This window comes from Rhagoletis zephyria, unplaced genomic scaffold, assembly GCF_001687245.7.
Source record: "Rhagoletis zephyria isolate East Lansing unplaced genomic scaffold, Rhagoletis_zephyria_1.1 Rzeph_scaffold_00592, whole genome shotgun sequence".
Lineage (NCBI taxonomy): Eukaryota > Metazoa > Arthropoda > Insecta > Diptera > Tephritidae > Rhagoletis > Rhagoletis zephyria.
The window spans coordinates 148,920-162,146 of record NW_016157676.1 but is presented as its reverse complement, the minus strand read 5'-3'; the positions used below and the strand labels follow the sequence as shown (position 1 = coordinate 162,146).

General features: G+C 36.9%; 1 protein-coding gene across 1 annotated transcript in view; it reads right to left on the bottom strand.

The window, feature by feature from the left end:
• The window catches only part of Top3alpha (topoisomerase 3-alpha), a gene marked incomplete at its 3' end in the record, with an annotated part of 123,675 nt that overhangs the window by 47,173 nt on the left and 63,275 nt on the right, over positions 1-13,227 (bottom strand). The window contains exon 5 of the mRNA XM_017612950.1: positions 3,409-3,624. Within this exon, the coding sequence (XP_017468439.1) occupies positions 3,409-3,624 (216 nt within the window). The remainder of the gene's footprint in view (positions 1-3,408; positions 3,625-13,227) is intronic.

Below are 13,227 nucleotides of genomic sequence, written 5' to 3'. Positions count from 1 at the left end.
ATTAAGCCAGCTGAAGGCAAAACCTATGCAGAGGTGCTGGGAACGATACGCGGTAAGCTCCAACCCGAGAAGACGGAGACCGTAATTCGATCTGTTCGGAAAACCCGCGAAGGCGGCGTGCTCATCGAAATGGAGCGCTGTGGCAACCACACAGCATTTAAGGAAAATGTGTGCACTGCCATTGGCCAGCTTGGAGACGCCCGTATTCTCACTAGACGTTTACGTCTAGAAGTTCTGGGCATGGACTGCCTAACCACGGCCCCAGAAGCGGAGAACGCTATACGCGGGGAGTTAGGAGACAAGATGAATGGCCAACTTCGCGTCTCTCTCCTCGCTGTAAACTCGCGAGAACAAAGAATGGCCGTGGTCGAAATCGACGAACTGCCATGCCGGACTCTAATTGAAAAGGGGAAGCTGCGAGTAGGTTGGATTATCTGCCGCGTCCGAGAGCGCGCGGATGTCCAAAGGTGTTTCCGCTGTCTGGGGTATGGCCACAAAAAGGCGGCATGCAAAGGCCCAGACAGAAGCAGTTCATGCTGGAAATGTGGTCAGCAGGGTAAACAAACCCCACGTAAAGAAAACCCAAGCGCAAATCACTCTGGTAAGCCGCTACCTGTCTCCAAACGACACAGTCCTTGTCTTCAGGGAAAAGCTCGAAGACCTTGAAGACGAATTGCGCGATATAACCGGCCACATAATTGTTGCTGGAGATTTCAAAGCAAGAGGCGTGGAATGGGGTATGCCCCAAACAAACACCAGGGGAAGGCTGGTCCTTGAAATGGCAGCCAGGATTGGCCTGACCATCCTCAACACCGGAACGACCCCTACATATCGAAGGCCGGGTGCTGGACACTCTATCCCTGACATAGCCCTGGTCTCAGAAAGCCTTCTTCGTAGGGCCGACGGATGGAGAGTGATGCAAGACCTGAGTGGTAGCGACCACAACTACATCACCTTCCAAGTCACTGACACAACGCGAGGGCAAACACGTAGTATCCCTCGCAGGAAACCAGGATGGAACCCGTCTAGGGTCGATGTTCGCAAGTTCGATACATCACTCCTAGCAGATCCCCAAGGTATTTCACCCACAACGGGAGAGATCCACAACAGGGAGTCTTGTACTAAGCTGGTCGAAGAAACCATGCGCTGCATTCACCGGGCATGCAAAGCCTCAATGCCACCGAGGAGGGCATGGTCAGGTAAAAAGCAGGTATACTGGTGGAATGACCGAATTGCAGAGCTGCGAAGGGCCTGCCATAGAATGCGGAGACTCGCAACGCGCGCTCGTGGTATACCTGAGGCGCTGACCAGAGCAGCAGCCTACAAAAGCGCTAAGAAAGCACTTGGGGCCGAGATACAGAAGAGTAAACGGAACTGCTGGAAAGCGCTATGTGACGAAGTGGATCGCGATCCCTGGGGCCAGGGATACAAAATAGTGATGAAAAAGTTCCATACATCATCNGCCGGAGAGCGCCTTCCTTGTCGCCTTCGCGGACGACGTGGCCGCCGTCATAACAGCAAGATACGTCCAGCCAGCACAGCTCAAGCTAAACCAGGTCATGCGCAACGTCAGTGGATGGATGAGCGATCACGGTCTGCAATTGGCTACAGCAAGGGATTTCATGTCGATCAGTATATCAACGGAGCCCGTTTGTTTCATCATACATATATATCCATACAAACATATGTACGAATGGATGCAGGTACACGAAGCACGCTTGCTTCCTTCATATATTGCTTGGTAGCGGCAGAGGTGAAATGCGAAATGAGTTCGTACATACACTTGTGATCAGCTAATTATTAAGCCAGCAACATTTTGATCAACTTTGGCTATTTTTCTTTTGTTTATTTAATGTTTATTATTTTCCCATAAAAGTCCAGCTCATTACATAACAAACACCATATAAATCTAGATTTCAAACTTTGTGCAAAAAGTGGGAAATAAACAACTGGGTATTATTATTGGAAATCTTCTGCACATAAACAGGGTTTTCTGGTAGAAAATATTGATTTTTAACTATTCTATACCATTTCTACGAAAATTTGTTTTTTCTCTATATAAAATATATGGAAAACTTTGGGCGCTTTGAGCGACCTCTAAATATTTTTTGATTTCAAAATAAAAAATAAGGGTATATTTTTTTGAGTATAGAACAATACTAGGGGGTGAGAGCATAGAAATTCCGACTTTACTTTTTCACATGCATTTTTGGACAGCCCCAAATGAAGTGGCAAGACTGATAGAGATTTCTGTCACTGGCTACCTACAAGTTTCTATCAAATTCTAAAGGGCAGTGTGAAAAATATGATGTAAACATTTGTGTACATGTGATCTTCCGTCTTCCTCCAACTTATGGCCTTATTTAATGGTCTCTTTTTAACCAACGTAAAATTTGCAAATGTGTTAGAAAGATAAATGAGAATGTGTTAGTTTCCATCACACAATTCTTGTAGGGTAGGTACTCGTATGCATGCGCGTTGAAGATGTATGTGCTATCGCTTTGTATAGCCGTCATACGTCGCTTTCTTTCACCATTGAGAAAAATTACAAATAAATTTTCGTTTAGAATTTTCGCCATGAAAATGGATCGGATCATCATAGTTTTCGAATTATTTTTCTTCTTTTCTGTCTGCTTCCCTGCTAGTCGAAAATTAGCTTGTTTTGCGCCGCGCCTGGGACATTTGACATGAATCGCCCCATATGCGAAAAAACACCACTGTATGAATACCATATTGAAAAACTTTGCAGGATGTAAAAGGATGTAAAGTGCCGCTTGACTTTTAATGTTAAAATTAAAATATATATAAGGGATGCATTTAAGTATATAAATTTAAAAAACATTAACAAAATATTTTTAAATAATCTATTTACAAAAAATATGCCGAAAATATGCTTGATAGTTAAAACATGCGCTATACCTTTAAATATGCTATCATATTCAAAAATGGCAAAAGATGCTTTTTAGGTAAATGCATATTTTTATCTTCTCTAGAAATCACTATTAAGAAGTACACAAACGCAAGTTTAAAGGAAAATTTCGTAAAAATAGGCCGCTGTGAAAGATCAGGTTTTTGGTATTCTCGGCATGAAGGCATCCATAAAAACTTGGTTAAAATTAGCTGTAAGTTATTTGTGTGTTGGTTTTAACCGGCTACTTTGATCATATCACTTTTTTCATTCTAGGGCACTAAAAGATACAAGCTATGACATAAAAAAGATAACTTTGGAAAAGCTGTTTGATTTGACTGAAGTTAAATCAATGGGTTTTTTCCTAAACCCATATTTTCCTTAGCTATTATATATACATACATTAGACCAAAGTAACGGATTATATCGGATATGTATTTGTAACGGTTTTCGAAATACCATGTATAGTTTAAAACTTTCTGTAAAAAATTGTGTGTTACCTTGCTCATATTTATGTATTTGTTTCGCATTCCATTTTTCATATACATAAATATCGAGATAGTTTCGTTCATAAACGAATAGACCGGTTGCTGTAAACTTTTCATCGGCAATATTTATGCGTACTACAGTTTCAGATCCAACTGCGTCTTTGCTCACACAGGCTAGAAAGTGGCGGCATATTAACTCGTATATCCGTGCATCGTTCCCTTGTAGATCTGCAAAGAAAGAAAGATAATAATTGTTTATGTAGGCATCAGGGATGGACAAGTATGCACAATTGTGCTTTTTTGGAGTTTTTATTCCACCCGGTACTTTATGCAAGATCGGTTGATTTTTTTACTAGATTATATAAAAACTACATTCTTATGGACAGTTACATATCGTCGTTATGAATTAAAAGTTCCCAATTTACATATCATATCATAAGTCATATGTATACAGGGATACTCTACGAACGATTAAACTCGCGACAATTACTAGAACACCGCACTCTCTTCGCAGTCTCAAACAATGCATATCTAAAGCTCTTAAACTAACATCATATTCATTTTCTTTCACTAGGCCAGTTAAAGTCGGTTAAAATGTTTTATGCTACTAGGACGCAAAGTTAGTTACTGCAGAAACCATATTGCGTTCCATGATAAAAAAATTGGAAAGACAAAATACCACATGAAGCAAATATGAAGTAACATCTTTTACCCGCCGGATGAAATACGCCGACTATCAAAAATTTCCACTAGCTTAACGTGGAAAATCCTCCTAAATATCCAGAATACCCTATGTTTTTGACGACGATGATTAAGACAACGCACAGTGCCGCCTAAGTGGGCAAAAATCGAAGAATTCGTTACCTGCAATGTGAACTTGCTTGGTATTTTTGTAAAGATAATTTATTCACTAAAAAGAATTAAACAGACATTCCCCTAAAAAATTAATTATATGCCGCCAGGAAGCCACAAAAGTCGACAAATTTTATTTTAAGAATTTTAATAAGAGCATAGCCATGCGTAAGCTCTTCCCAGAAAAACATGTCAAAAATATATTCCTTGAAATAAAATGTTGGTTTGACGTTTTTTGTTTCCATATAGATAGTGGAGAATTACAGGAATTAAAAGTTTGGAATAAAATTAAACACAGTGTGTCCCTGCGGTGTTCCAAACAAAACATTTTTTTTAAACAAAATTTCTAAACATGCTAAATTTTAATGGAATGAATAAAAAATATATGTAAAAATAGGTCATTTTTTATTATTTTATTTAGGGGTACGGGCTTTTAGCTTTCAAAAGAAGAAATAAAAACCTGCTCATTTTTTGCACTTTCTAAAGTAATGCGTTTCTCGCTAATGCATAAAATATTTTTTTCATTTTTTGTCAGTGCCTTGAGATCTGCACGATTCGTTCCATTTTCAAAAATGATGTGTCAGATTAAAAAGCTTGACCTGTGGACAATAGAAGGTTTATTTTTTTTAAAGAGTTGCCACCTGTTAAAAAATTAGATTACATTTTTTTATAAGTTAAATGAATTATTAAGAGATGAGTATTAATCGAAATGTGTATTACCTACATGTAGAGAGTTGCCACCTGTTTAAAAAATCGAATTCCTTTTGAATTAAAGGAATTAGGTAATTGAAGTAGATAGGTGTCACCATGAGGGATTCAGACGAAAGATGTTTAAAAATATTACGAATAGGGTTGCCCCCTGTTTGTAAAGTCGAATTTAGTTAAACTAAAATAATAATTACGTCAAACCATAGGACTACGCCATCGTATTTGTTCTTTTATTACAAATATATACAATGTGAATCAGTGATTTGTTCTGATTACATTCCTATTAAATTACTGCACTCTTAAATTAACTCAGGAATGTTTTTACTCTCCACTTATTTCTTGCTAAATATGTCAAATTTTTTCATTTGTCTGATACTCATATTTATATACATATTTCAGTTACCTTATTCCCTTAATTAAATTGAATTGGATTTTTTAAACATGCGGCGCCCCTTCTACGTATCATTTAGAGGTAACGTACTTTCAAAACTAGTTCAATTGATACCCATATTGCAATATCTAATTCATTTAACTTATTAAATAGTTTTAATAAAATTTGTAACAGGTGGCAACCTTTTTCAAAAAAAAAAAAATTTATTGCACGTCTACAGGTCAAGCACTGTCATTTGACACCACCTGAAAATAGAACGAACTATATGTGCATACCTATGTAAAAGCCACAAGAACCCAAATTTTCAAATTCAAATGCATTTACTGTGAAAGTATGAAAGTTATCCAAAAACCAATTGCATTTTTGAATTTAGCGTCCTCAACTTTACTAAGAAGCGAATTTTCATTTATATCCGTCCATAATTATATTTTTGCTCACATTTTATATGGAAGGGAAGCACTGTGCAACGTGCCTTTATCCCATCTGTCAACAAGTAGTTAACCCTCGCTTACAGTATAACTACTGTGACCATATTTATGAGTGCTGAATGCGGGACAAAAAATAATTTTGATGTGGTTAAATTCGATTTGAGATGGTTAACTTTTTGGTGGGGACATGTTAGAATATTCAAAGTTATTGTTATTAAACTGAAAGTTATTGACTCGGAAAACGGACTCTTTTTAAATAATTTAAGCTCCATCAAATTATCGCAACTTGTACGTAACGACCCGGGGCGATATGGCCATAAAACGATTGATCTTTTTTCTTGTATTAATTTCTTATGTAAAACCCTTAAGAAAAGCCGAGAGTATTTTATTTGAATTGAAAATTCAGTACAAATCAGTACAAATTTTTAAAAATCAGGACATTAGCGTACTTTTTCAAGAAATGAATAAAATCAGTACAAGAGTTGAAAAATCAGTACTGTACTGATAAAATCAGTACGTCTGGCGACCGTAAATATATTTACGGCAATTCCTACTATTTTCTCTAGGCTTGCTGCAGCTATTAAAGGGAATCGGATAACGTAGCACTTTTCCTGTTGTTTTATAAAAATCTGGAAAAAAGTAAACTTCGCAAAGTGTGTTTTTGGTCTATTTCGCATATATTTTTCAGTAGTCAAAATTATGCAAAAACAAAGATCCTCCGATTCCAATTAGACTATACTCTGGATGTAGATATAAGCTCTGTTATATTATTATTAATAAATCCAATCAAGTTTAAAGTATTCATATTTTAAAAAATATTATTATTGCTTTTGCAAATGCCAACAGAGTAAGACGCGTTTTTGTAGTGCCAATAAGTTTTTGCGTTTTTCCTCGTAATTATAACGAAATTTGCCTATATTGCTGCTCTACCGACGTGCGTGCGTGCTTCTGTGGCTGATATCGACACATACACTGGTTCACTTGTTTTTTATCAGCGTTTTATCTACTTTGAATCAGCGTAATGGGATCAACAAGAAAAAATCCAACGAGAAAGCCTACATCTCCCCCTAAAACTCCCCTCACACCGGCAACAACTGCGTTCGATAGGATGGAGAAGAAATTGGAAGAGCAGAGAGATGCTATAATTGCACAGTTGACTGCGGTTCTGACAAAATCAGAGGAGAGGGCGATGCAGAAGATGGCTGCTGAAACGGCAAATTTGAAGTTGTCCATTACAGCCATCGCGAAGAGTCACTGGGGTTGAGAATGCATGCGCTGATGTTCTCATTTCACGCTCCGAGCTTATTGTTACCAAGGCTCAGCTCACTGCTCTTGAAAGCAGTGCAGTCGCTACGGATATTATTATTAACGGGATCCCCCAAGCAGCTGGTGAGTGTTTACCTGAATTATTTGCAAAGGTTTGTAGTGTAGCTCAGCACAAACCTCCACCTTTACGTGACGTTTTTCGTCTGCGAAGCGTGAAAGGCAATGGACAAAATAGCAGCAGCGCTTGTCCTGTTGTTGTGAAGCTTTTCTCTGCAAATGACCGCAATCGACTCTTACGATCTGTCTCTTTGTTTTGCAAAAATAAAAAGAGATCGCTTGCTCTTTCTGATATTGAGCTGCCGGGTTACGCCAATATTTATTTGCATGAGACTCTCTCAAAAACTCAACGAGAAATAATGACATATACATCAGAGTTAAGGCGAAGTAAACGATTGGCATCGGCGTTTTCCATCCGTGGGAGAATATTTGTGCGGCTAAAGCCAGGCGAAGAGCCCAGATTAGTGAGCAGCAGAGCCGAGGTTAACGCTCTTATCGGCACTAGAATATAAGAACAATTACACTTAAGTATGTATTTTATGCATGTCCAAATGTTTGTTATAATTTATGCCAGAATAGAAAATAAGTTACATAAATGTTTTATCTTTTTCTCTCTTTGCCGTATTCTCTCTATTTGTTATTTGTTTACATTTTTACTTATGTATCTCAGATTATTTCTATTGCTTGTTTACCTTTCTCAACTGTTCGTATATTACCCTCCTGTTTCGTTTAATGTACTTAATTGCAATCACTTGTGCTTTTGCTGTGTTGTATATTTCTTGTGCTTGATGCTATTTGTAGTTAACCCCGTTCTGTCTCAGTGTGTCCCATTTGAATCCCACTAGGAAATCAGCCTCCAGCATTAATTATAACCACAAAATTTTAATAGATATTTTATGCCAACAGTCAAATGGCCTTAGCGTGGTGCATTTTAATGCTCGAAGTCTTAATGGTGATAAATTGGACTATGTTAGACATATTTTTGGAGAATCGGGGGTTGATGTCATCTGTGTTTCAGAAACGTGGTTTAATCCAAACTTTACTGACTTTTATTATGGTATCCCACATTTTAATGTTATACGCCACGACAGATCAACCAAAAACGGAGGGGGTGTTGCAATTTTTTGCAAATCCACCCTAAAAATTAAACCTCTAACTGTATCAAATGATTCTGATACGGAATTCATCAATGCGGAAATCTCAGATAATGTCACAAAAATACTAGTGTCCTGTGTATATAATCCTAATAGGTGTTGCATGTTAGACTCGTTTTTTGTTGAGCTATCTATGTTTTTGATTGAGTATGAGCGTTATGTTATATGTGGTGACTTTAATGTAAACCTTCTTTTAGGAGATTGCTATGCCGTTAAACTACTTGACCATGTATTTGCTGCAGGTCTTGCTGTGGTTAACAGATTAGTACCAACAAGATACGCCAACAACTCAAATCCTAGCCTGCTGGACCTTGTTATTGTCTCTAATATAGACCATATTCTAAAATTTGACCAAATGTTTTTTATTTCGGACCATGACCTTATATTTTGTACATTAGATGTGTCGTTTAACAGTCCCGCTGATAGTGTAACTTTTATGTATCGTGATTTGAAGTCTGTTAATGATAGTAATCTGCATGTCGATTTGTTAAATGTTAACTGGAATAACTGTTGGTTCATTGAGAGTGTAGATGCAAAACTTGACTTCCTAAATAAAAATCTGACAAAACTATTCGACGACCATGTCCCGCTTTGTACCGTTCGGACCATAAACAGCGCTTGCCCTTGGTACAATACAAGATACCAGCTATAAAAGCACGTAATAAGCTTTATAGTAAATGGAGGAGAACCAGAACTGACTTTGCTTGGACCCAGTACAAATCTGCCAGAAATAAAGCTACTGCCATTATAAGAAATGCAAAGCGATTCTATTGCAATTCTAAACTGAATCCGTCTCTACCTTCAAGTGATTTAGGGCGCAATTTAAAAACCTTGAATGTACATGTAGACCTGAGTGTAAAATTGGCCCAAATGTACTTAATAAATAGTTTACTAGCGAAAGTAACAGCTATAGCGCTACATTCCCAAATTTAGTTAATAATTTTGCTTTAGAAGAAAAATTTCAATTCGATGGAGTAACAGAGGCTGATGTTTTAAGATCTCTGATGGCGATTAAGTCCAACGCAATCGGCAATGATGGGATATCATTGACGTTTGTACAACTTGTGCTGCCATTTATTTTGGGAACTCTAACACATATCATAAATCACTGCTTCACAACGGCATATTGGGAACAATAGAGTGGAAAAAGGCTTTGATTGTTGCTGTTGCTAAGAAGAATATTGCCACCGATCCAAGTGACTATAGACCGATAAGCATACTGCCATCCGTTTCTAAAGTGTGCGAGTCCCTAATGGCAGCACAAATCTCCACATTTGTCCAACGAAATAATCTGTTATCTCCATTGCAGCCAGGGTTTAGAGCTAAGCATAGCTGCGCCACGGCTATGTTAAAAATAACTGATGATATTAGAGTACAGTTTGATAATGGCTATCTGACACTTCTCTGCCTTCTGGACTTTTCTAAAGCCTTTGACATGGTAAGTCACGACCATTTTTGCAAAAAGCTTAAAAATTATTTTGGATTCTCTGATAGCTCTGTAAAGCTTATGGCCAGCTACCTAGTAGGAAGAACTCAGAAGGTGACTTGCAAGGCTACCTCGTCTGCGTCTAGTATTGTTGTCTCCGGTGTTCCGCAAGGCTCTGTTCTCGGTCCTCTCTTGTTTAGTCTTTTTGTCAACGATGTATTATCTGTTTGTCAGTACGTCAATATCCACGCTTATGCTGATGACATTCAGTTGTATTTGTCTAGTCGTGTTGGTCTTGTAGAGGACTTGTGTTTCAAAATAAACAGTGATTTGTCTGCAATTTCGCAATGGGCCAATGAAAATTGTCTTTGTCTAAATGCTGCTAAGTCCTATGTGTTGCCCATCAGTAACAGTGTGGTACATTTGGAGAATATTCCGAAACTTACTATTGGTAATAGCGTATTAATGTTTACTGACAAGATAAAAAATTTAGACTTTGTTGTGAATTCCATGTTGACTTGTTCTGACCACATTAATAAAGTTGTTAGCAGTGTCTATGTTGTTTTGCGTAGGTTAAAAATGTCAGCGTCGTTTACACCTCTGGAGACAAGAAGAAAGCTTGCTGTTCAACTTATTGTGCCTCATATCACGTACTGTGAGCTTGTGTATAGCAAACTTGATTCCGTTTCGTCTCANACCGATCCAAGTGACTATAGACCGATAAGCATACTGCCATCCGTTTCTAAAGTGTGCGAGTCCCTAATGGCAGCACAAATCTCCACATTTGTCCAACGAAATAATCTGTTATCTCCATTGCAGCCAGGGTTTAGAGCTAAGCATAGCTGCGCCACGGCTATGTTAAAAATAACTGATGATATTAGAGTACAGTTTGATAATGGCTATCTGACACTTCTCTGCCTTCTGGACTTTTCTAAAGCCTTTGACATGGTAAGTCACGACCATTTTTGCAAAAAGCTTAAAAATTATTTTGGATTCTCTGATAGCTCTGTAAAGCTTATGGCCAGCTACCTAGTAGGAAGAACTCAGAAGGTGACTTGCAAGGCTACCTCGTCTGCGTCTAGTATTGTTGTCTCCGGTGTTCCGCAAGGCTCTGTTCTCGGTCCTCTCTTGTTTAGTCTTTTTGTCAACGATGTATTATCTGTTTGTCAGTACGTCAATATCCACGCTTATGCTGATGACATTCAGTTGTATTTGTCTAGTCGTGTTGGTCTTGTAGAGGACTTGTGTTTCAAAATAAACAGTGATTTGTCTGCAATTTCGCAATGGGCCAATGAAAATTGTCTTTGTCTAAATGCTGCTAAGTCCTATGTGTTGCCCATCAGTAACAGTGTGGTACATTTGGAGAATATTCCGAAACTTACTATTGGTAATAGCGTATTAATGTTTACTGACAAGATAAAAAATTTAGACTTTGTTGTGAATTCCATGTTGACTTGTTCTGACCACATTAATAAAGTTGTTAGCAGTGTCTATGTTGTTTTGCGTAGGTTAAAAATGTCAGCGTCGTTTACACCTCTGGAGACAAGAAGAAAGCTTGCTGTTCAACTTATTGTGCCTCATATCACGTACTGTGAGCTTGTGTATAGCAAACTTGATTCCGTTTCGTCTCACAAGATTGATGTTTTGTTTAACAATGTTACGCGCTACGTATATGGCCTCAAAAGATATGATAACATATCTTTGTGGAAATCTAAAATTCCTGTATGTGGTATTTTTAATTACCTTGCGGCAAGAAATTGTATATTTATGTTCAAGCTCATCAAATATAAAACTCCCAAATACCTTTATGATAAACTACAATTAACTAGGTCAAGTAGACATCAAACTCTGGTTATTCCTAAATACACCTATTTGTCTTCGTCAAGGCTATTTTTCACTAATGCTGTGAGGCTCTGGAATTCTATTCCAGAATCTTTCAAAAGTGCTTTGGTTGGGGGTAGGTACAAAAAGGTGATTCACGGTTTATGATTGCGATTAAACTTTCTTCTCTTTTCTGTTCTCATCTCGATCTCTCTGTTTTCTGTTTTTGATCTTGGATGTACCTCAAACTTTAAAATTAGTTATAACTATTTATTGTTAGATTTAAGTTTGCTTCAAATTTTAAATAAGCCCTCAATTTTGTTATTTCCATCTATTGATGTATTATAAAAGACTTAAAGTCTTACGTGTACACCCTCATATCTTAAATAAATAAATAAATAAATAAATAATTTTTTCCACAACAGCTTACAGATCTTAAAGCCTTCTTCAATGATCCTAGATGTATTAGCCCTGCAACAGTATTCTTTTACCCCGTAAAATTTGTTCAAAAAATTCGTAAAATTTTAGTATAATAAAGTGCAATTTTAAGTCGCTAACGCTTACCATTAATTTTTGGCATTTTATTTTTTGCTAGCGGTGTTACGAATTTTTTTCATACAAAGTAAATATGTTCGACCATTTTTTTGAAAGAGATGCAAATGAGCAGAACGTTCCACTCGCACTTCATTATACTCAGTTTGAATGCGTTACAAAACTGGAAACAAAATTTTTTCTCCAGATTCTAATGAAAAAGTTTGAAATTTTGGTGAAACATTGCAGAATTAATTTTTACAGTTTTTTGCATAAAGTTGGAAATTTGGTATTATATGGTTTTTGTTAGGAAAGGAGCTTTACTCTCATAAAATAAATAATAAACATTAAATAAACTCAGGAAAAATAGCCAAAATTTACTAAAATGTCGAGTCCTAATTTCTATTTAGGTCACTGAACGTATTCCTCGATTCGAATCACAGGCATTCAGATTAGAAAATAAAAACTGTTTATGGAGAAAATAACGATCATATACCAACATCACTTAAAACGCGTTCATAGGCATATACATATCAGAGACCGGCTTTGAGTACTAATAAAATTAGTGTACTTATTCATGATCCATAAAAATTAGTGCAAATGAGCACTTACACTAATTCAAAAAATTACTAAGAGTAATTTCCACCAAAACAAGAACACACTCAAAATATACTAACTTTTATTTGTGGCGGCAATTTTTGTCTCTATCGAGTATAGTCTACCCAGCTGGATTTCACTCAATTGGTCGAGTGAGACGCTGAAAATAATTTCAATGAGTTTAATATTATTTGTGTTCTGCTTTGTTCTACATCAGTGTTGGCATTTTTGGTACAATTGTACTTTTTTGATACAATTTCGTTTACTACGCAGTACTTTTTAGTACAATTTTGTGATGAATACTATAAATATATACGTAGCTCTGAAAATTCACTGCGGGAATCGTTTTATCTTTTTGTCTTCGAATTCTCGTTTTTGCCTTTGTAAGTTTTGAAAAAAGGTTATAAAATAACCATTATAACATAGCAAAAGGTGTGCTATCAACCTTACATTCCTAGGCAAGTTTTGAAAGAATATTTTCGATACTANGTTTTATCTTTTTGTCTTCGAATTCTCGTTTTTGCCTTTGTAAGTTTTGAAAAAAGGTTATAAAATAACCATTATAACATAGCAAAAGGTGTGCTATCAACCTTACATTCC